At 42.8% G+C, this 21483-nt stretch overlaps 1 protein-coding gene across 5 annotated transcripts in view; it reads right to left on the minus strand.

Annotated features, from left to right (window-relative positions):
- Positions 1–21483, minus strand: part of ascc3 (activating signal cointegrator 1 complex subunit 3) — a 149303-nt gene that overhangs the window by 18884 nt on the left and 108936 nt on the right. For all 5 annotated transcript variants that reach the window (XM_069171968.1, XM_069171967.1, XM_069171969.1 and 2 more), the window contains exons 21-36: positions 21191–21416; positions 20739–20893; positions 18926–19024; positions 18676–18844; positions 16759–16979; positions 15530–15615; positions 15252–15418; positions 14688–14833; positions 13516–13636; positions 12872–13014; positions 11426–11563; positions 10363–10483; positions 9931–10063; positions 8565–8690; positions 3668–3779; positions 3423–3557 (exon numbers count right to left, since the gene is read on the minus strand). In XM_069171968.1, the coding sequence (XP_069028069.1) occupies positions 3423–3557; positions 3668–3779; positions 8565–8690; positions 9931–10063; positions 10363–10483; positions 11426–11563; positions 12872–13014; positions 13516–13636; positions 14688–14833; positions 15252–15418; positions 15530–15615; positions 16759–16979; positions 18676–18844; positions 18926–19024; positions 20739–20893; positions 21191–21416 (2298 nt within the window). The remainder of the gene's footprint in view (positions 1–3422; positions 3558–3667; positions 3780–8564; positions 8691–9930; positions 10064–10362; positions 10484–11425; positions 11564–12871; positions 13015–13515; positions 13637–14687; positions 14834–15251; positions 15419–15529; positions 15616–16758; positions 16980–18675; positions 18845–18925; positions 19025–20738; positions 20894–21190; positions 21417–21483) is intronic.

Here is a 21483-nt window from a genome sequence, read left to right on the forward strand (position 1 = left end):
ACTGTGTGTTGAAAACACAACGCAACAATACCGGCCCAAGAAGAAACACAGAGGTGATCAGTAACTGTCGAGGGGGGAGTTAGACTGGATAACAGATAAATTCACTCACAGGAAGAAAAGTACTGTCCCAAGAAATCAGTCACTTCTGTTCATTGTACCAACAGCAAAATATTCTGCCAACACCTGATGAGTATTAATCTGCCGCTGAAAATAGACCCACCCATGAACACTCTTCCTGTTTGAGCAACTTTGACAAAAAATATTTTCAACAATAGAAAGTGTTTAAATCAGCGGTCATGATGACACACACATTATATGTATTTATATACATATATATATATATATATGTATATATATATATATATATATACACACATTCAGATCTCATGAATGAAGAGAGTTAATGAACAGTGGTGCTAATTTGACAGGAGGGAGTCAGGGTCTGTGTGTGTGTGTGTGTGTGTGTGTGTGTGTGTGTGTGTGTGTGTGTGTGTGTGTGCGCGCGTGTGTGCAGGAACTCAAAGTCAGAAAGAGAAGATAGCGAGGTCTGTCTTGAGGAGAGGAAAGGTCTCCTTAAGAATCCACCTTTTCTGTAAAGACATCCTGATGACACATACTAAAGATAAAGGTACTAAAGATGAAACACTGTGTAACAGTGTGTTTTTGTGTGTAATAGTGTGTTACAGTGTTTAACAGTGTTATAGTGTGTAACAGTGTGTTATAGTGTATAACTGTTATAGTGTGTGACAGTGTGCTAGTGTGTTACAGTGTGTAACAGAGCGTTATAGTGTGTAACTGTTATAGTGTGTTACTGTGTTACTGTGTGTAACAGTGTGTTACAGTGTTGCTGACTGCAGTGTGTAACAGTGTAACAGTGTTACAGTGTGTAACTGTGTTGTTGTGACTGCAGTGTGTAACAGTGTGTAATAGTGTGTAACTGTGACTGCAGTGTTTAACAGTGTGTTACAGTGGGTAACAGTTTTACAGTGTGTAACATTGTGTTACAGTGTGTAACCGTGTGTAACTGTGTTGCTGTGACTGCATTGTGTAACTGTGTTACAGTGGGTAACAGCGTGTAACTGTTATAGTGTGTAATAGTGTGTTATATTGTGTTATAGTGTGTACTAGTGTGTAATCATGTGCTACAGTGTGTAACAGCGTGTTACAGTGTTACATTGTGTAATAATGTGTAACTGTTAGTGTGTAACAGTGTGTTATAGTGTGTAATAGTGTTTAACTGTTACAGTGTGTTACAGTGTGTTATAGTGTGTAAAAGTGTTTTATAGTGTAAAAGTGTGTAATTGTTTTAGTGTGTAACTGTGTTAGTGTGCAGCAGTGTGTTATAGTGTGTAACAGTGTGAAACAGTGCGTTACAGTGTGTTACAATATGTAACAGTGTGTTCCAGTGTGTAACTGTGTTCCAGTTGTGTTGAAATGTTCCAGTGTGTAACTGTGTTCCAGTGTGCAACAGTGTGTAACTGCAGTGTGTAACAGTGTGTTACAGTGGGTAACAGTGTTAGCGTGTAACTGTGTTCCAGTGTGTAACTGTGTTCCAGTGTGTTAAAATGTTACAGTGTTACAGTGTGCAACTCTGTTGCTGTGACTGCAGTGTGTAACTGTTACAGTGTTACAATGTAACTGCATTGCTGTGACTGCAGTGTGTAACAGTGTTACAGTGTGTAACTGTGTTCCAGTTGTGTTACAATGTTAGTGTGTAACTGTGTTACAGTGTGCAACAGTGTGTAACTGTGTTGCTGTGACTGCAGTGTGTTACAGTGTGTAACTGTTTTGCTGTGACTGCAGTGTGTTACAGTGTGTTAGTGTGTAACTGTTTTGCTGTGACTGCAGTGTGTTACAGTGTGTTAGTGTGTAACTGTTTTGCTGTGACTGCAGTGTATAGCAGCGTGTTACAATGTGTAACATTGTAAAAGTGTCTTAGTGTGTTTCAGTGTTCCAGTGTGTAACAGTGTTACAAAGTTACAGTGCGTAACTGTGTTCCAGTGTGTTACAATGTTACAGTGTGTAACAGTGTGTTACAGTGTGTAACTGTGTTGATATAACTGCAGTGCGTAACAGAGTCTAATAGTGTGTAACTGTGACTGCAGTGTGTTTAACAGCGTGTTACAGTGGGTAACAGTTTCAGAGTGTGTAACAGTGGGTAACAGTGTGTTACAGTGGGTAACAGTGTTACAGTGTGTAACAGTGTGTAATTGTTGCTGTGACTGCAGTGTGTAACAGTGTGTAACTGTGTTGCTGTGACTGCAGTGTGTAACAGTGTGTTACAGTGTGTAACAGCGTGTTAAGTGTGTAACAGTGTTGCTGTGGCTGCAGTGTGTAACTGTGTTACAGTGGGTAACAGTGTTAGCCTGTAACTGTGTTCCAGTGTGTAACTGTGTTCCAGTTGTGTTACAATGTTACAGTGTGTAACAGTGTGTAACTGTGTTAGTGTGTAACAGTGTTGCTGTGACTTCAGCGTGTAACAGTGTTACAGTGTGTAACTGTGTTGCTGTGACTGCAGTGTGTGTCCTTCTGCCTTTAATGAATTAATGTACTGAATTATTACTGAGCGTCCCTCAAATCTCATCCCTCTTCTGCCTTTTGTTTCTGAAGTGATTTGTACATTTGTCTTTTTCATTACAACTTTGTTTCTGAAAACATTGGGACGCGGTGTAAAATGTTAATAAAGACAAAATGCAATGATTTGCAAATCTCATAAACCCATATGCAGCACAGTGGTAAAAATCAACCTGCCCCAACGCTTTTGAGACGTGTTGTTGCCATCAAATTAATTTCTTAAAATGTTTAATAAAACATTACAATTTCTCAGTTTCAACGTTTGTTACGTTGTCTTTGGTCTATTTTCAATTAAATATGAGTTCATGAGATTTGTAAATCACTATATTTTGTTTTTATTTACATTTTACACAGTGTCCCAACTTTTCGTTTGTTAAAATTTAAGCTCTTTGATGAAAGCTATTTGTTGAAGCTCAAGCAACACAACAATCCTGAGATTACATCATCAAGCCATCTGGCCTGGACCTGGTAGAGAGTGTGTGGCTGCCTCCCTTTTGTTTCAGTCCACACATGTTCTTGGTAACAATGAGTCCTGGTTTCTGTATGAAGTCCAACATGGACAGCTGATTATTTATTCTTTAATAAGAAGTTGCTGTATTCACAAATAGATAAAAAAAATATAAAAAGATGTAAATAGTGAGAATACAGTCACATTTAAGTTTGTAATGTTGGTGAAAAGATGATAAAGGTATGATGATGAGACAGAAACCATCAGAGTGGACCTTCCATACAGGAAGTGTTACTGCAGAGCCTAAGAAACCTCCGCTCACACACACACACACGTTTTACAGATGTCTGAGGTCTCAGCGTACCAGGACAGAACACCAGCAGCTGAGCGTGACACTCACCGAGAGAACGGAGAGCAGCTCGTGGACGGGAAGCTCCGCCCTCAGACGCTCCTTAAAGGTGCGGATGGTCTGATGCCTCAGGTAGTAGTAGGAGGAGATCCGACCGTATGTCAGTGGCTCGATGGTCTGATCGTCCTGCAGCATCAGAGGAGACAAAGATTGGATGGAGACACACACACACACACACACACACACACACACACACACACACACACACACACACACACACATACACACACACACACCTCTTTGATTTCCATGCAGTAGGAACACTCCAGCTCCCTCAGACCTTTCTCCACCAGGCTGGACAGATATGTGTTGATGGACTCGTGGCTGACGTCTTCCAGACTGTAATAACTGAACAACACAACACGCTCCGTAAATATAACATGGAACATTTAGGACTTCATGGAGGTCAGAACTCCACATAAGGACTGAGGTCTTATAATCTTATAAGACGTATAAACTGTGACATCTCAGGTGGAGAAAAGTATCCACATGGTAATAATTATAAATCATTCAGTGTGTCTGCTGCTGTGTGACGATGCAGGTGTCAAATAATAAACCGAGGCTTGTTATGTCCTGAGATTTGTTTGAGCAGCGTCACTGCAAGTGTTGGAGTTGTCAGTAATCAGCAGTGTTGTGATGATCAACACACGCTAACATGGAAGTCCCAGTTCGGCACTCGAAGAATGAACCATGACTGACCACTGCAGAAACACAGGGATCGTAACCTGATGAAGGAACCTCGTTAAATAGATCCAACACCAGCGGCCTGTCTCTCCGCTGCTCTACTAGAACCGCCAGAACCGTGTTGTCGACCAGAGGAGCATCTCCAGCTGAGAGAGACCTCTTAATGAGAGTAACGAACGATATGTTGTCATCACTGCTGCTAATCAGAGCTCCTTCAGCTCCACCTGCTTCCTCTCCGTCACCAACCACATCCCGCTTTCATCCAAACATCAACACCAGAAGGAAGGAATACGAACTGGATTCGTTACGGAGTGGCTTCAATGTAAGAAGCAGTCCTTTGTAAATTATTCAAAAATTAATTATTATTGTTTATTTTCAGAAATATAAAATGTGTTTAATTTGCACTTGTTGTTATTCACTCAATATTTCTTAGAACTTATTGCCGGTAACTCAGAGCAGCTGAGGATAATAAAAAATAAAAGACGGAATGAAAACACAGTTTACAATGAAAATTAACGATCCTGTTTATTTGTGTTTTTGTGGTGTTTACATTGTCTTTTTACTCTTTGTTTAATGCTTTAACTTATTTTAGCTGGTTAGTTATGTCCCAAGATTTGTTTTGTTGTTGTATTGATTAATATTCTTCATACAAAAAAGCTTTATTTTCCTTAACTATATTAACTATCTACAAAGCATATATTACTTGAATTCCATTCATTATTAAAGAAGCAGAAAATTAAACAATCTTGATATGACTAACGTATTCAATAATCATGACATTATCTGAAGTACTACCGCTTAATAATAAAGTAATGAACACCATGTGACCAAACGCTGCTCATCCATCCATCCATCCATCCATCCATCCATCCATCCATCCATCCATCCATCCATCCATCCAACCAACTAACCAACCAACCAACCAACATACAAGAAGCTTCACGAGGGTTTGAGAAGTGACCTGCAGTAATCTGTGTTGGAGTAAACCAACTGGATTTAATCAGCATATTCTGTTGTGTTCTTCTGGTGAGAACTTTATTGAGGACTACTTCTGCATTTCCTCTCGCTCTGTTTGCACAGAGAAATTAAAAATGAGAAAAGTGTCTACCAGTGGCCCCACAGCTTTAACATACACCATTAGACAGACAGACAGACAGACAGACAGACAGACAGACAGACAGATAGATAGATAGATAGATAGATAGATAGATAGATAGATAGATAGATAGATAGATAGATAGATAGGTAGGTAGGTAGGTAGGTAGGTAGGTAGGTAGGTAGGTAGGTAGGTAGTTACTTCATTAATCCCCAAGGGGAAATTTTTTCACTACAGCAGCATTTATAGATACTGGAAAGAAATAAAATAACAGTAAAAAAATATTAAATATAAAAATGCACAGTATATACAATAAAATAGAATAAAATAAAATAGAATAATTAAATTAAAACTAACTAAACAATAGTGCAAAGTTTAATTTTTTTTTTTTTTTTTTTTTTTTTTTTTTTAAATATTTAAACAACCAAGAAAAACAGACAACAGACACGTGTTATATGTTATGTGATTGATTTGGCCAGAGGTGAGTTATTGTACAATCTTATTGCAGTGGGCAGGAATGATCTCCTGTATCTGTCCTTGTGATTAATGCAGCAGAAAAGACACCGTGTGTGTTGAACTGTGTGTGAAGTCCAGATTGTGTTAGTACGACTAATGAAATCTAAAGAAACACCCTCCACTCAGCTGTAATAAACTGTATTCTTTATGTACTCTCGTGGGCGTATCACTGGTCCTCATGAACAGTCTGTTGGACCAGAAAGAAGAGATGATGTGATACTCTGTGATGTATTTAGTTCTCCTTCATTTGAAGAAACTGATCTCTGACAGTATTCATCTTCTTGTTGTCCGCTGTAACAGGTGAAGCTGTGGCTGTGTCGTTGCTGTTCGGACTGTGGCTGCTGCTGCTTATCGGTATGTTTAGGTGTTACTAATTGGATCTGCGATGCCTCTATAGTTTGCTTTAGAACCATTAAAAACTAGTGTGTTAATTTTCCTCTTTAATGTGGAATCAGAAGCTAACTTCAGCGTCCTGAGCTCAATGCTGTCGGAGATCTGCCTTTTAAAATAAATGAGCAGAAAGTATTGAGAGGGAACCAGAAGTAATCCTCAAAAAAGTTCTTTGTGACCCTTCAGGACACTAAGGCCTTGCCTCGCATTTCCCCTTATCGTTGGCTCCGACTGAGAGGAATCCGAGGAATCCTGGAGCTCCGTCTTGTTTGCCAACACCCAATAGCTGTGGTGGTTTTGTCGCTGGGTGTAAGAATCAGTGTAAAACAGTTTCTTTACTCTTACATGTATGTATACATGCTGAGATATCAGTTCATAGTAAAGAACTGGTGTGTTTAACTTGAATATACAGACTGTAGCTACGACGCTCCAGTCACATGTTCTGTTTTGGTGATTTGAAGAAATGTCAAGGTGGAGTTTAGTGTTGGAGAGAGAAGATGATGATGAATGAGTGCAAAGATGAATACCAATGAGTGAGTTAACAGGTGGAGGAGGAATATTAGATGAGGCTGATGTTACAGTTGTCTGCATAATGCATGTGAACCAGGGCCCACCCACTTCTAATAGCACTCTGAAATAAATGATATATCCATGATTATCATATAAAATCATTCAGCCTACAGCTGGGAGCATCAACGCCTCGTTCCAGGGCTGGAAGCAGCAGTTAGATATGTGATGGCCATGTTTAATGTGTGTTTAATGTTAAGTATTCCTTCCAGTCTCATCGCTCCACATGTTAACACAGTGCTGAACGTGTTTATTAGCCAACACATTTCACAGGTCTTTACCGGAGCCACGGCCTGTCTGATGGAGTCACGGCCATTAGCATCGCCACCATTAGCCTCCTGATGGCACAGGGAGTTGGGCGTTCATGACACCCATGGGACCCCACTGTGTGTGTGTTTGTGTGTGTGTGTGTGTGTGTGTTGTGGGAGCCTGAAAGCAGCAGTGATAGATCTGCTGGAGAAACATAAAACACAGCTGCATTAAATAAGTGGGTGTGATAATTCACAGGATGAATATCACAAGTCGAGTCTGAATTTAAGTTGCTGATATAAACCTGTTGATTAAAGATGGTGGACTAAATTCTAAAAATATGTTGGTCATACTGGAACCAAACGGTTCTGATTTAATGGTCCGCCTGTGGGTCCAGCTTACTGTCAACAAATCCTCATGACATGACACCCTGCTCATATAATGTAGTTTCTACTTGTTATAGGTCTATTAAATGACCCATTTGGTGAAGTCGGGTCTCTTTTGGTCCTTTTTGGTCGCTCCGAGCACCCGTACCGTAACACCACGGATAGTCACGCACTTCCAATCCTAGCGGCGGCTAGCTGGACCGGTTTGGTTTGAACACATGACACAGAGCTGAAATGTTAAAAACACATGAGAACATGGATATCTTTGTTCATCAGAAATCTTTGTTCATCAGATATCTTTGTTCATCAGATATCTTTATTCCAACCAGACTGAGCTAGCTGAGCAGTTTAGTGTTTCTATGTGGTGTATTTTTGTTTTCCAGTTGTTAGTCATATCCCATGTGTTGCCATGGAAACGGAGATCACACTAACAAAACGTTATATATTTTAGGAGTGGATGGATGGATGATGAAATGGATGGATGAATGAATGAATGATGGATGGATGGATGGATGGATGGATGAATGGTTGGATGTTGAATGGATGGACGGTTGGATGGATGGATGACTGATGGATGGATGATGAAATGGATGATGGATGGGTGTATTTAATAAAAAAGGAACTATTTGGTTGTGAATGATGGTGATTAACAGTACTGTGATGAAAACCAATGACAATAGAGAAACAAGTGAAACTACTATGAATAATTCTATTAAAACTAATAATCCATGGAGGTTGTTGTATGGTAACTTCTCTCTTTGGTCTCAGTAGTATTTGTGAGTTTTAAACAATGTTTCTGGCTTTCTTTAATCTTTTGGTGGGACAAAGTAAAGTCTGGAGAGGGACAGAGAGGGAATGACATCACTGGTCCCGGTCCAACCCGAGACCAGGATGTTGTGTTCAGATGGTCCACACCAGCGACAAGATGACTTCCTGAAACTTTCTACGCAGACAACCATCACGGAACATTAAACCTTTGTGATTGTTTCACCCAAAACTTCAGACGCTGAATATCAACCCAGAATCCCAGCCTGAATCCAGGACGAGCGGTGTCGGGTTTCACAGGCCTGCATCTGAATAATCCCACTGCTTCAGTCAGTCAACAGTAAATGTGGGCTGACAGCCGTGTAAATACCAGCAGGCAGGAATGTTCTGGGCCGGTCTCTGTCTACAGAGCAGATGTTCTACCGAACAACCGGGTCCTCCTCTGTCAGGTTGCGGGCTCAGTGTGTGCAGGACTCTCACCTGGGGTTCATCACCAGCCGTCTGAAGAAGTAGGTCCAGGTGATGTAGTCCATGGCGTCCTGTTTGGATGAGATGGTTCCTGCAGCGATCTCGGCATTCAGATGGTCCGCCAGCACGCTGAGGAGGCTGTGGATGCAACACTCAATCAGCTCTTCTACAGACACACAATGAACTGCTTCACTCATTTCATTCTCATTGTAAACTGATTTTCTGGGGGTTTTGTGCTGTTGGTTGGACAAAACAATCTGAACCTGAAGACGTCACTTTGAAGTCGGTTGTATTTTCTAATGTTTTACAGGTAAAATACTGAATCTATGAAATGAGAACATAACTGTCACATTAACTGATTGTTGCAGCAACAACAACTTTTAATAGACATTTTGAACCTGTTGTACCTTTTTTTTGTTTGTTATCGTATCATTACTGCCTTTAATAAAAAATGCTGGCAGTTTTACACGACTTATTTTCTTTAGATTGAGTTCCTGTACAGCTCTTTTGGACATAAAGTATATGAACTAATTTCTAGTGTAGAATCATGTTTTTTAAACCAGTGTCTTTTCTGTGTTCACGTTAGAAGCACTACTGACAAAAAGGTGTAACTACAGGTAAACATTTACTATGACTTTGAAGGGGTTAGCGTAAGACTGATGTGAGACAGTCATTACCATGACGACACCTGTCACGAACATGAAGGAGTCGATGGAGTCTCCTTATGACGGCGTCATGCAGGTCTTAAACACACCTCTTAAAGTAAAGTGTTACCAAACATTCATATGGGAAAGTCCACATTATGATAAAGCATGAGAGCCATCAGAGTTCAGTGCTCTTTTACTAACAGGAGTTGTTACCCTGGCAACAGGATGAGTGACACCGCTGCTATTACTGCCAATATATCTGAAGTGGACTAATGAATGCTGGGATGGCGTGACATCATCTACTGGAGCTTTGACGGGTGATCCAACATTGTTTTGTACGTTTCATTTGGAATTAGAAACTTTAAAGTCTGTTGTGAAAGATCATTTTTGTGAAAAAGGAAATCTGTTGGAATTTAGTTCCAATTTCACTTAATCGGCATCCCATGGCTGTCAGGATTTTATTATATTTATAGAGTTTTCTTTTCTTTATTGAGAACTTGTGAAGTTGTCATTTGATGGTGTGTGTTAATGTTGTCCTCCATATCCTTCAGGGATTTCACCATTCAGGTGAGCAGGGTGCCGTTTACGACTGTTTGATACTTCTTTGGTGGACTCGATGGACGTAGAACAGTTGACATTCATCCTCATTCACTGTCACGTGTGACTGCACAGACGTTAGATGTTAGATGGCCTCTGATGTGACAGTGATGTCAGAGACGTGTGACGGTTACCTGGACTCGACAGGAAACGGCTCGTACAGGAACTTCTTGTAGAAATCCTTCTTGATGTCGTGGACCAGAATCACCGCTTTTCCCTGGTCGTCAAACTGAGGACGACCTGCTCGTCCCATCATCTGCAGGACGTCTACACACACAGCAACGTATGAAACACTGATTTGAACACGGAGCATGGTTACAACACATGGTATTTTATATCCCAGCTTCTACTTTCAACGATAAAAAGTGACTCTGTGTTGTCAGGACGTGATTCAGAAAGCCAGATATCAAAGTGAGTCAGGACATTAATACAGTATGCATGAATGGCAAAAACAGTAATAATCACTTTTGGGTTTATTAAGGAATAATTTGTTCTGTAACGACATTACAATGCTGACATGACACTCTTGGGTATTAAAAGTAACTGTACTGCAGGTGCGTGTCTACCTGTGATGGGGTAGTCCACATAGCGCCTGGATTTCCCGTCAAAGTATTCAGTTCCCTTGACGACCACCAGATGGGCAGGGAAGTTGACTCCCCAGGCCAGAGTACTGGTAGCAATCAGAACCTGGTAACATTAGAGATATTTACATGAATGGAAAATTAACAAGATCTGGTGAATAAAAGAAGTGAAATACAGTTCATGATGAAAATGTAGAGGCAACTATGGGAGCATTAGTGAAGAGCACAGAATGGATATAAAAGTGTTTGTAGCTTCCAGGTCTGAAAAATGGTTCCAATCCAGAAGTGTCTTCAGCTGCAATACCAGCGAGTGCCACTAGAGGTCGGCTCCAAAAAGCCTCCGGCTCCATAGACTCCCATTCAACTTCTCTCATCAAATCCAAAGTGAATAAAATGTGTCCATCAGTTATCTCGGTGTTGTTAGCTAAAGTCACTCCTTCTTATTAGTTTTCTGGAGGTCCATCTGAAAATAATCCCTCATTCATTAGAAAAGAAGATTCAAGAAGACCTGTTTTTGGGGGCGTGTCTGTTTGATTGACAGGCCTGTGGTGCAGTCAGGTTACAGCTGTCGGTGGGCGGCACGTAGTATCGTCAGGTTTCCAATCAGATCAGTTAGATCCACTGCTGGCTCCTCCTCCAGCTCGTCCAAATATGGTCACTTCCTGCTCCAAACCGCTCTGAACTAGCAAGATGGTGACGGACAGAATCTGAACTGGAGGCTTCATAACGTTCACAAACCAACGATGACGTCACTGATGGGTGCTGGTTGTTTCAGTGGAAACGTACATGCAGTGTATCGATCACATCCATCATGATTCAGTCCTCAGTGTGTGAATCAGACATCATCAGCCTCCTTTTGAGGGAGACATGAATATTTCTAACCAGATAGAGCCAGAAAACTCAGCTAAAAGATAAATCCATTTAAATTGAATAATTTTTCTCCTCAGTGTAAGAACAGCTCAGAGACAGAGGAGGGAGGGTTGAAGGTCATCACTTCAATCTCTATGCTCGTGACCATGTTGTTTTTAGTGTCCAGGTGAGGTCCTACCTGGATCTTACAGTTGACAAACAGCTCCTCCACCGTCTTCCTGTCCCTCTCATGTAGGCCGGCGTGATGCATGCCGATCCCGAAGGCCAGCGTGAGCTTCAGGTTGGAGTCTCTGACGGTGGCGATGATGTCCTCGATCTGCAGACGAACCGGAGAGATATGAGCCGTCAGAGAGACAGAAGTCTGACTGACAGGTCAAAACATCTCACTGTAACTGCAGTACAACTTCATGAAAACGAAGGGTAAAATAACTTTAAGTAGAGTTTTTTTTTTCAATAAGCTTGAAGATGTCGAAGCAGGTGAGGACAAACATTCATCTTTCAATTCCATTTTCCACTTTCACTTGTGTGCAGCTTAGAGTGGCTGAAGATTAAGATGAATGTTAAATAAAATTAGTCCAAGACTTAAAATTCCAAAAGAAATCTTCAATAAAACCGATGACAAAGTGTGATGAAAGTTAAAAACATGGTGTAACGACAGTGAGACAGTGGAGATGAAGAGGAGCTGCGAGGGAAGACAGAGCTGTCAGGTCAGAGAGGGTTCAGGGAGGCGGTGACCCCTGTAGAGAGTTAAGCAGCTTTCAGCAGAAACCTGTCAGTCAAACAGCAGGGAGGAGAGCTGCTACACAGACAGGAGCAGAGACACAGCAGGAAGAGGCATATATCAGCAGAACACACACACACACACACACACACACACACACACACACACACACACACACACACACACACACACACACACACACACACACACACACACACACACACACACACAGAGAGAGACAGAGACACAGACACACACAGAGAGACACACACATACACACGCATGCACGCACACGGAGAGACACACACAGAGACACAGACACAGACACACACACAGAGAGACAGAGACAGAGACAGACAGACAGACAGATAGACAGACACGCACGCACGCACGCACACACACACACACACAGAGAGACACAGACACATATGGAGACACACACACACACACACACACACACACAGAGAGACACAGACACATATGGAGACACACACACACACACACACACACACACACACACACACACACACACACACACACACACACACACATTTCGTTCAATGAAAAGAAAGATTCATGAGAAATGTTAAAAAATTATGATTATGATTCTAAATCTGGATGTCATCTGAATAAATCTTCATGAAGCACAAATCAACTTCACCTGAATTTCCACAGACCCGACTCCATCAGAACTGAAGTCTCTGTGCGTTCAGCAGACACACCGACTATAAGCACTGCTCGGACGTCATCGCACTTCACCACTGACACTCGTCTCTGATTGGTCCGTCCGTCAGAGTGAGCGTTCATGTGAACAGAGTGCTGTGAAGCCACCTAAACACAGCTTGCTGCTCCTCCTGTGTGTTGTGATGTCACAGGGTGTGATGTCATGTGATGTCAGCGTACCTCTCTCTCGTCCTGGTGCAGCCACTGTTTGGGGTTGTCCTCTGTCGCCAGGTAGGCGATGAGGTCCAGGGCCGTCAGACGAGTTTGTCTTCGAGATGATACAAAAATCAGCACTGGTTTGGCCGGGGAGTGACTGCGGATCGCTGCACGGAGGCAAAATACAGTCTCTGTTAGTTAAAGCCGTGCAGTAGATCAGCAATTTACAATGTCCAGACTTCAAAATAGTGATGGACTGTATTGTTCTGATCACCAAACTGATATACACACATCTTTATTCCAACTGATTGAGAACATCAGGTCTCTCCTGTAGTGGAGTTCACATATTACTGTTGGTTTATGTTATGGTCATGGATCACATGACTAAACTACAATGCCATTGAAAATGTAAACGTTCACTTGGCAGAATGAAAAACTTCTTCACCTTAGGTTATGTGTGTACAGTATACATGTATATATGTACACAGACTGTGTACAGTATACATGTACACACACTGTGTACACTATACGTGTATAGATGTACACAGACTGTGTACGGTATGTATGTATAGATGTACACAGACTGTGTACAATATAGATATACACAGACTGTGTACAGTATACATGTATAGATGTACACAGACTGTGTACAGGTGGATGTCCTGTACCTTGGAAGGTGGGCTTGTTCATGCTGGCCATGCGGGGGCAGTAGTGTTGTCCTGGGAAACCGTGGATATGAACTTCCAGCGGGACGGGACGGACAGACGGACGGAAGTTAAACAGACCCACCTGTTAGAGAAGAGAGATGGGAGAGGGCGAGGGGGGTTAATGTGAGCAGCTGGCAGCATGAAGCCCCATCTGGCAGCAACGTGAACTTTCTGGTCCCTGACAGCAGGACTCTGCTGGACTCTGCTGGACTCTGCTGGACTCTGCAGGACTCTGCTGGACTCTGCTGGACTCTGCAGGACTCTGCTGGACTCTGCTGGACTGTGTGTGTGTGTGTGTGTGTGTGTGTGTGTGTGTGTGTGTGTGTGTGTGTGTGTGTGTGTGTGTGTGTGTGTGTGGAGCTGCAGCAGGTCACAGTTTCAGTTGCAGGTTTATCAGCCTCTCCTCTAATATGAACAGCTGTGATGAAGATGAACTCAAAGCTGCTGCTCAGCAGGACCTCGTATTTGTAATCTGCTGCTGTAAAAATACAAATGCTGCTCGCCTACTCAAAGCTGGAAATAAGGAAAGAGCCAATGGATGCTCTGTTTTCAGCCTGTCAATCAAAATCTGATTTGTTGTATATTCCACCAGAATCCAGTCCTCCTGATTGGCTGTCTACATAATTTATTGGCAGTGATTTGATCTGTATGTGCTGATGACACTCTTCTTGATCTCATCCACATTGGTTGCCATAGTAATGACATGATAACATAAACAAATCAAGCTGAGACTGGTGTGATGGGCCTGTATGTTCACCACATGGAGGAGGCTTCCTGCTTCCTGTCGCCCCGTCCACAGACGAGTGAGCTGCACTCAGACCAGCCAGCTCCCTCCAAACCAGCATGTTTCCTGTCTGTGCGACGCACACGTGAGCTTTAATGTGGCATCAAAAGTCACACATGTAACACACCTCCTGAAGTCTGATCACAGCTGGTAGACCTTATCGGATTTACAAAAATACCAATTAAAGTGTATTTAAACTACATACGATGTGGTTTGTCTGTTCAGACTCGCTACGCATGATCATAAATCAGAATGATCGACGAACCATAATGTCTCAAATCGGAGTTGAAATATGTATGTATGTACATGTGGAGTAAAGTGGTAAAACTGTGTATGTTCTGGTTCTGACCTGCCCGATGCCCAGCCAGTCAGCCAGGTCTCGAGCGTTGGCCAGAGCTGTGGACAGACCGACCACTCGGACACTCTTAGAGGTGTGTGAGGAGATGAAGTTGGTCCTGGAGACGATGACCTCCAACACTGGACCTCTGTCTTCACCTGGAGACAGACACAAAGGTACAGACCAATCAGAGGCAGACACAAAGGTACAGACCAATCAGAGGCAGACAAAAAGGTACAGACCAATCAGAGGCAGACAAAAAGGTACAGACCAATCAGAGGCAGACACAAAGGTACGGACCAATCATAGGCAGACATAAAGATACGGACCAATCATAGGCAGACATAAAGATACGGACCAATCAGAGGCAGGCATAAAGATACGGACCAATCGGAGGCAGACAGAATGGTACCGACCAATCAGAAGCCTCAGAACACTAACAGCTGTGTTTTAGTGTCTTCATACTGGTCTGGGGTCTCTACTATAGAACATCCTGGTGTGGAAACAGCAGCAGCTGATTGACATGTGTGATATTTGGTGTATGAGGTGTTTTAGAGATATTTATTGAATAATTACCCAGCAGGTGGATCTCATCGATGATGAGGATGGCTACTTTCTGGACGTAGCTGCGGTTCTGCCAGCTCCTGCTCACTCCGTCCCACTTCTCCGGCGTGGTGACGATGAGGTCGGCCTGCGCGATCGCTCTCATGTCTGGAGTGACATCGCCGGTCAGCTCCACCACTCTGCACAGACAGGAAGAGGAACGTTTCCTGTCATTTCAATACGTTTGGCATCAAATGAAACGTGCTTTCTTCGTCCATCCTCATGACTGTGAAGTGATAATGTTTTCATACTTCTTTCCGAGTTTCTGCTCGATCCTGATCTTCCAGTCCTCGATCCTCTCTCTCACCAGGGCCTTCAGCGGGGCGATGTACACCACCTGAACACAGAACGGCTGCTCATGAAAGATCATCGTTATACCGGGTTCATGTCTCGATAACGATCCGCCCACTGTTCAACCAAGACCAAACAAAATGTCGAGTTAACGCAGCATTGTTTGGATGTCAGGAAGAAAATGTGTCTTTGTTCAGCTTTCCACCGGATATTAATATTAGAGATGCAGATATTTAGTCAGAAGTTGGTAGAAATGCTGAAAGACTGATCACCACTTTGGAGCAATCAAATATGAAACCTGGAAGTTAACCAAAAATATATGTTATGTTGAACTGGAGTTTCCTGCAGTATTTGACCTTGGTGATAGAGCCATATGAAATCAGTTAAAGGGTACTGAGATGCGTGTTTATTCCAAAAGTTTGCACATTTATTTTGCACCGTTTTACAGGTGATTTACTGAGTAACTGCGTCACTGATATCAGCTGCAAATCACTCTATTTAAATGAGGTGTTGGAGTGTTGAAATATTAAATAAAACACACGCCAATCACTATTTCTACTGTCAGGTTTAGTAAATATCATTACAGCTGATAAACGTATGTGTTTACATTTCCCCTCCCAATATTTTATATGTTCAAGTGGAAACGTCCAATATTACATGTGGATTCATTTGAAAGACTCAATCAGCTGCATAGTTTTTTGCAGGTGTCTATATTTGATTGATTTCGTTTTTTACAGGGTGAACTGATGAGCTGATAACAACAAGATTCCAGAATATTATGAATGAAGTGCTCAGAGACACAAACAGATGTGAAGTGCACCTCAATTTGTGGCCTCTGGAAGACTATGAGGTAAACTCTGCACACACTTAAAATGTATAAGTGTAGAGTCTGGTTTTTGTTGGTTCTTTATTTCTTATGTAAACAGCAGCGGTGGGCGATATGGCCCTAAAATAATATCACAATAAATCTGGGTATTTTTGCAAAAACGATATTCTTGACATGATCAAAATACTTAAAAAATATGTGATTATTAATTTGAATTACAAACAATTTGAACAAAATAAGTGTTATAGATATCTTATGTTTACATCGTCTGAAAAATGCTAGCGGTGTTAGTTAACGAGGTGAGATGGTCCACCACCAGGAAACAGATGTGACCGACATCCTCTCACATCGGTCGGGTCTCACCTTGGCAGACGGATAGTGGTTGAAGACTCTGAACATGGCCATCTCGGCTGCGATGGTTTTCCCGGAGCCCGTCGGCGCCCCCAGCAGGACGTTGGTGTCGGTGTGGTACAGCGTGTGGAAGATCTGCGTCTGGATGGGGTTGAAGTGGGTGAACTTGTAGAGGCTCTCGAACTCCCGGTTCCCCAGAGCGCTCACCGGTAACGGCTGCAGGTCCAGCAGCTCTGAGAGGGGCGGAGACATGGGAGGAGCTTAATCTGGTTAACTCAATAAATGACTAATTATGAGGTATAAATATGATAAAAGGTGCTGTAACATATATCACAGCTACAAACTTAAAGCTGTGATTTACAGCAGCTGTAATATGACACTGGTCTGACATCACTGCTTCCTGGTTTGTCACAGAGAGTTTTAACATCACATATAGTCATTTGAACTATTGTATTTGAAGATATTGATAGTGTTTAATGTTATCGACCACATACATGATGCTTGATCTCTTATTCTTTTTGTCTTTATTAAACATTATTTGAGAACTGGAGGCATCATAAATTTCACAAACCAACGATGACGTCACTGCTGGTTGGAGTTTTCAGGTTGTTTTCACACTAAAGGTCAGAAACACTGCGACAGCAGCGACATCTCCTCCCTCAAAACTAAACTCACAATCAGTTCAATCTTCTGCTGTTTCTTTGCTCTGAGAGTATCGTGTTGAACAGTGATACAGACATTCTTACTTTAAGTCATTAATATGACTGTTACTCGGTTGGTGTTTCATCCATTTTTACGTGTCAACAGACTCTAATATCTTTTTAATAACGAACAACTCCACCAACTCAGGAACTAAAACTTGAACCTCCTGAAATATGTTCGTCTGTATGAAGCTTTTAATGTGAAGCAGCAGCGACTCGTGATGAGTGAACAGTAAAAGAGAGAAAACTCATGTTCTCACAACGGGACTGTGTGCATGAGTACCTGGTGTGTGTGTGTTAGTGTGTATACCTGTGTGTGTGTGTGTGTGTGTGTGTTAGTGTGTGTACCTGTGTGTGTGTTAGTGTGTGTGTGTACCTGTGTGTTAGTGTGTGTGTTAGTGTGTGTACCTGTGTGTCTGTGTTAGTTGCTGTACGTGTGTGTGGTGTGTGTGTGTGTGTGTGTTAGTGTGTGTACCTGTGTGTCTGTGTGTGTGTTAGTTGCTGTACGTGTGTGTGGTGTGTGTACCTGTGTGTGTGTGTGTTAGTGTGTATACCTGTGTGTGGTGTGTGTACCTGTGTGTGTTGTGTGTGTACCTGTGTGTGTGTGTGTGTGTGTGTTAGTGTGTATCCCTGTGTGTGGTGTGTTTTAGTGTGTGTACCTGTGTGTGTGTGAGTACCTGTGTGTTAGTGTGTGTACCTGTGTGCGAGAGTGTGTGTACCTGTGTGTTAGTGTGTGTGTACCTGTGTGTTAGTGTGTGTACCTGTGTGTGCACCTGTGTGTGGTGTGTGTGTTAGTGTGTGTACCTGTGTGTGTGTTAGTTGCTGTACGTGTGTGTGGTGTGTGTGTGTGTTAGTGTGTATCCCTGTGTGTGGTGTGTTTTAGTGTGTGTACCTGTGTGTGTGTGAGTACCTGTGTGTTAGTGTGTGTACCTGTGTGCGAGAGTGTGTGTACCTGTGTGTTAGTGTGTGTGTACCTGTGTGTTAGTGTGTGTACCTGTGTGTGTACCTGTGTGTGTACCTGTGTGTGGTGTGTGTGTTAGTGTGTGTACCTGTGTGTGTGTTAGTTGCTGTACGTGTGTGTGGTGTGTGTGTGTGTTAGTGTGTGTAGCTGTGTGTCTGTGTGTGTGTGTTAGTTGCTGTACCTGTGTGTGGTGTGTGTGTTAGTGTGTGTGTGTGTGTGTGTGTGTACCTGTGTGTGGTGTGTGTTAGTTTGTGTGTGTGTGTGTACCTGTGTGTGGAGGGTGTCTCTCCGGTAAGATGAGGTTCTGGAAGTTGATGATGCAGACAGCCTCGGCTCCCAGCCAGCGGTCGGACACGGCCCTGATGTAGTACTGGGAGGGCAGCGGCTCGAAAATGGGGATGGTGAAGACGACGTGCTGAGGCTCTTCTGTCACCACCTGCAGGAGGAACACACACTCAGAAAGGACAGAATACACACCCGCCATGATGTTAGCTGAGGTCCAGGATGCACAACTGACCTGTTTCTTCTGCAGCAGGAAGTATTCAGAGTGGTAGATGTGATCATTGATGGGATCTTCCACCCACAGCCACCAGGGCTCGCCCACTGAGCCGTGGACCTGAATATGGAGAGAAGGAACCTTCAGTCAGACTCTGGACAATCACCTCCGTCCATCTTCAATGATGTCGGGTCCAGACAAGTTTCTGGATCATGTTTCTATCTGGTTTCTTCTTTGGAGAGTTTTAACCTGCATTTGTGGACGCAGCGATGAACTGTGTTCACAGACGATGGTTTTCACAAGTGTTCCTGAGCCCATGCAGTGATTTCCACTCCAGAATAGTGTGTTTTTAATGCAGTGCTGCCTGAGGGCCCGAAGATCACCACCATCCAATATTGGTTTCCAGCCTTGTCCCTTGTGTTCAGAGATTTCTCCAGATTCTCTGAATCTTTTAATGATATTATGAACCGTAGACGATGAAATCCACTAATTCTTTGTAGTTTTACGTTGAGGAACATTTATTCTTAGATTGTTGAACTATTTTCCCACACAGTCTTTCACAGAGTGGTGAACCTCTCCCTGCTGAGACTGTGCCTCTCTGAAATCATCTTTTTATCCCCAATAATGTGACTGATCTGTTGCCATGGTAACCTAATTAGTTGTGAGATGTTCCACCAGGTGATTTTTGTTGATCCTGTCCCAACTTTTTTTTAGAGATGTTTTGCTGCCATCAAATTCAAAATAAGCAGATATTTTTGGTAAAACAATAACATTTGCCCGTTTCAACATTTGATGTCTTTGGTTTATTTTCAACTAAATATGGGTTTATGGAATTTGCAAATAACTGAATTCTGATTTTCTTACTTTTTACACAGCGTCCCAACTTTTTTTTGGAAAAGGGGTTGTAGAATATCATCACTGAACTTTTCCACACCCTCAAACTAAATATACAAAAGTCATAAATATAACAGTGGAGTAAATATGTCCCTGTGTGTCATCATGACTCAGTGTGGTCTGTTTCCTGGGTGCCATCAGGGGTGCGGCTCATGTGTCGGTACATGTGTCCCGGCTCTGCAGCCGGATCAGAACTAAGCCGCCCAGTGTTGCGTTACCACTCTCCCATGATCGGAGCATGCATCGCTAATCGGACATAAACATTCATCTTCATATTCAGCCCCGCTGCAGTGAGCTTCCTGTTCCGCTCAGATTCCAGGACAAACTGTGGACTAAGCTTCCCATGATCCCCTCGGGCTTGTCTGCCTGCTGAGGTGCTGCATGCTGGGGAGGCTCCCAGGGACAGATGGAGATTCCACGGCTGGAAGAGCAACAAGGTAGGAGGGGATGCTGTTTTTTTGTTTTTGGAGAGTTAAAATGTGTCTCTGAAAGGTTTGTAGTTTGTTCCTTTGTGCAGGACGGCAGCTGCAGTGAGCTTGGAAGGATTCACAACACAATCCACCCATAATCTGAATGTAGTAAACAGTCGTTGATTGGTCACTTAATACTCAAAGGAAAACTCTGGAGCGATGAGTTAAAGGAGTTTCACACCACTTAAAGGCCCCAAAAGTCGTTTTTAATTGTTTCAATGAATCTAATCTAATTTTCTTTTCTTTTCTTACAATATCAGTTTTGGAAGTTTGTGATAAAGTGAAACAGGAGAGACGTCATTTGAAGGAAATGAGTGTTGTTGTGGCGGCAAACAAAAGTTCTGCCTTAAAAGAAGCTCTTTGTGTTTGTCTTCAGTACATGGACAGGTTCAGGATGTGTCTTTATGTCGAGGTGAAACTGTTTAAAATAAAACCAGAAGCAGCTAAATGTGACCATATTTCTCTTTGACCTGATCGTTCCAGCGGAAGTCCGGCGTGACGATGAGACGGACGCGCAGGACGGTGCGTGTGATTGGCTGGATGCTGGCCTCCATGGTGATGGAGGGAATCTGGTGGACGCACTGTTTGACCGTCAGCCCGATGTTAACGTGGTGCAGCATGTGACCTGGAAATAACACATGGCTTTATAACTATGAGGTAATCTGATGCAGTGCACACAGTTCCCACATAAAAGCAGAATCATGTCATACTCACTTTTAATAAAAAAATACTGTTTTTATTTGCTAATTGCTTCAAGTCATCTGTCCATTGAATCACTGTTGAAAATAAGCACTTCCTAAAGCCCTTTCATAATAAAAGCCTGAGGACAGGGTGGGATTACATCCTCAGAGCCACTGGAACGCTTTTATTGTGAAAACCTGAACAAAAAATGAGTGCTATGAAAATGTTGTGATGTTTTTACCGATCTCGTCCTTCCTCATCTCCTTCAGCTTGTCCACACTGAGCTTCTTCTCCTCCAGGCGGTTCAGCACCACGTGGCTCAGGTTGGGGAACTGACGCAGCGGGTGGGCGAAGCCCCACAGCCGCTTGTCGATCACCTTGCAGAGGGAGAGCAGCCGGTAGGTCATGGCCGGCCAGCGCTTCCTCAGAGCGATCTCGAACAGAGCCCTGACGATCCGAGCAGCGTTCTGAGAGGAGAAAGAAACATCCGCTGCATCAGCACCGACTCCACAACTACACTCACAGGTCTCCTTC

Source organism: Embiotoca jacksoni, unplaced genomic scaffold (assembly GCF_022577435.1).
Source record: "Embiotoca jacksoni isolate LCO1_2020_lvr unplaced genomic scaffold, fEmbJac1.0.p SCAF_50, whole genome shotgun sequence".
Classification (NCBI taxonomy): Eukaryota; Metazoa; Chordata; class Actinopteri; family Embiotocidae; genus Embiotoca; species Embiotoca jacksoni.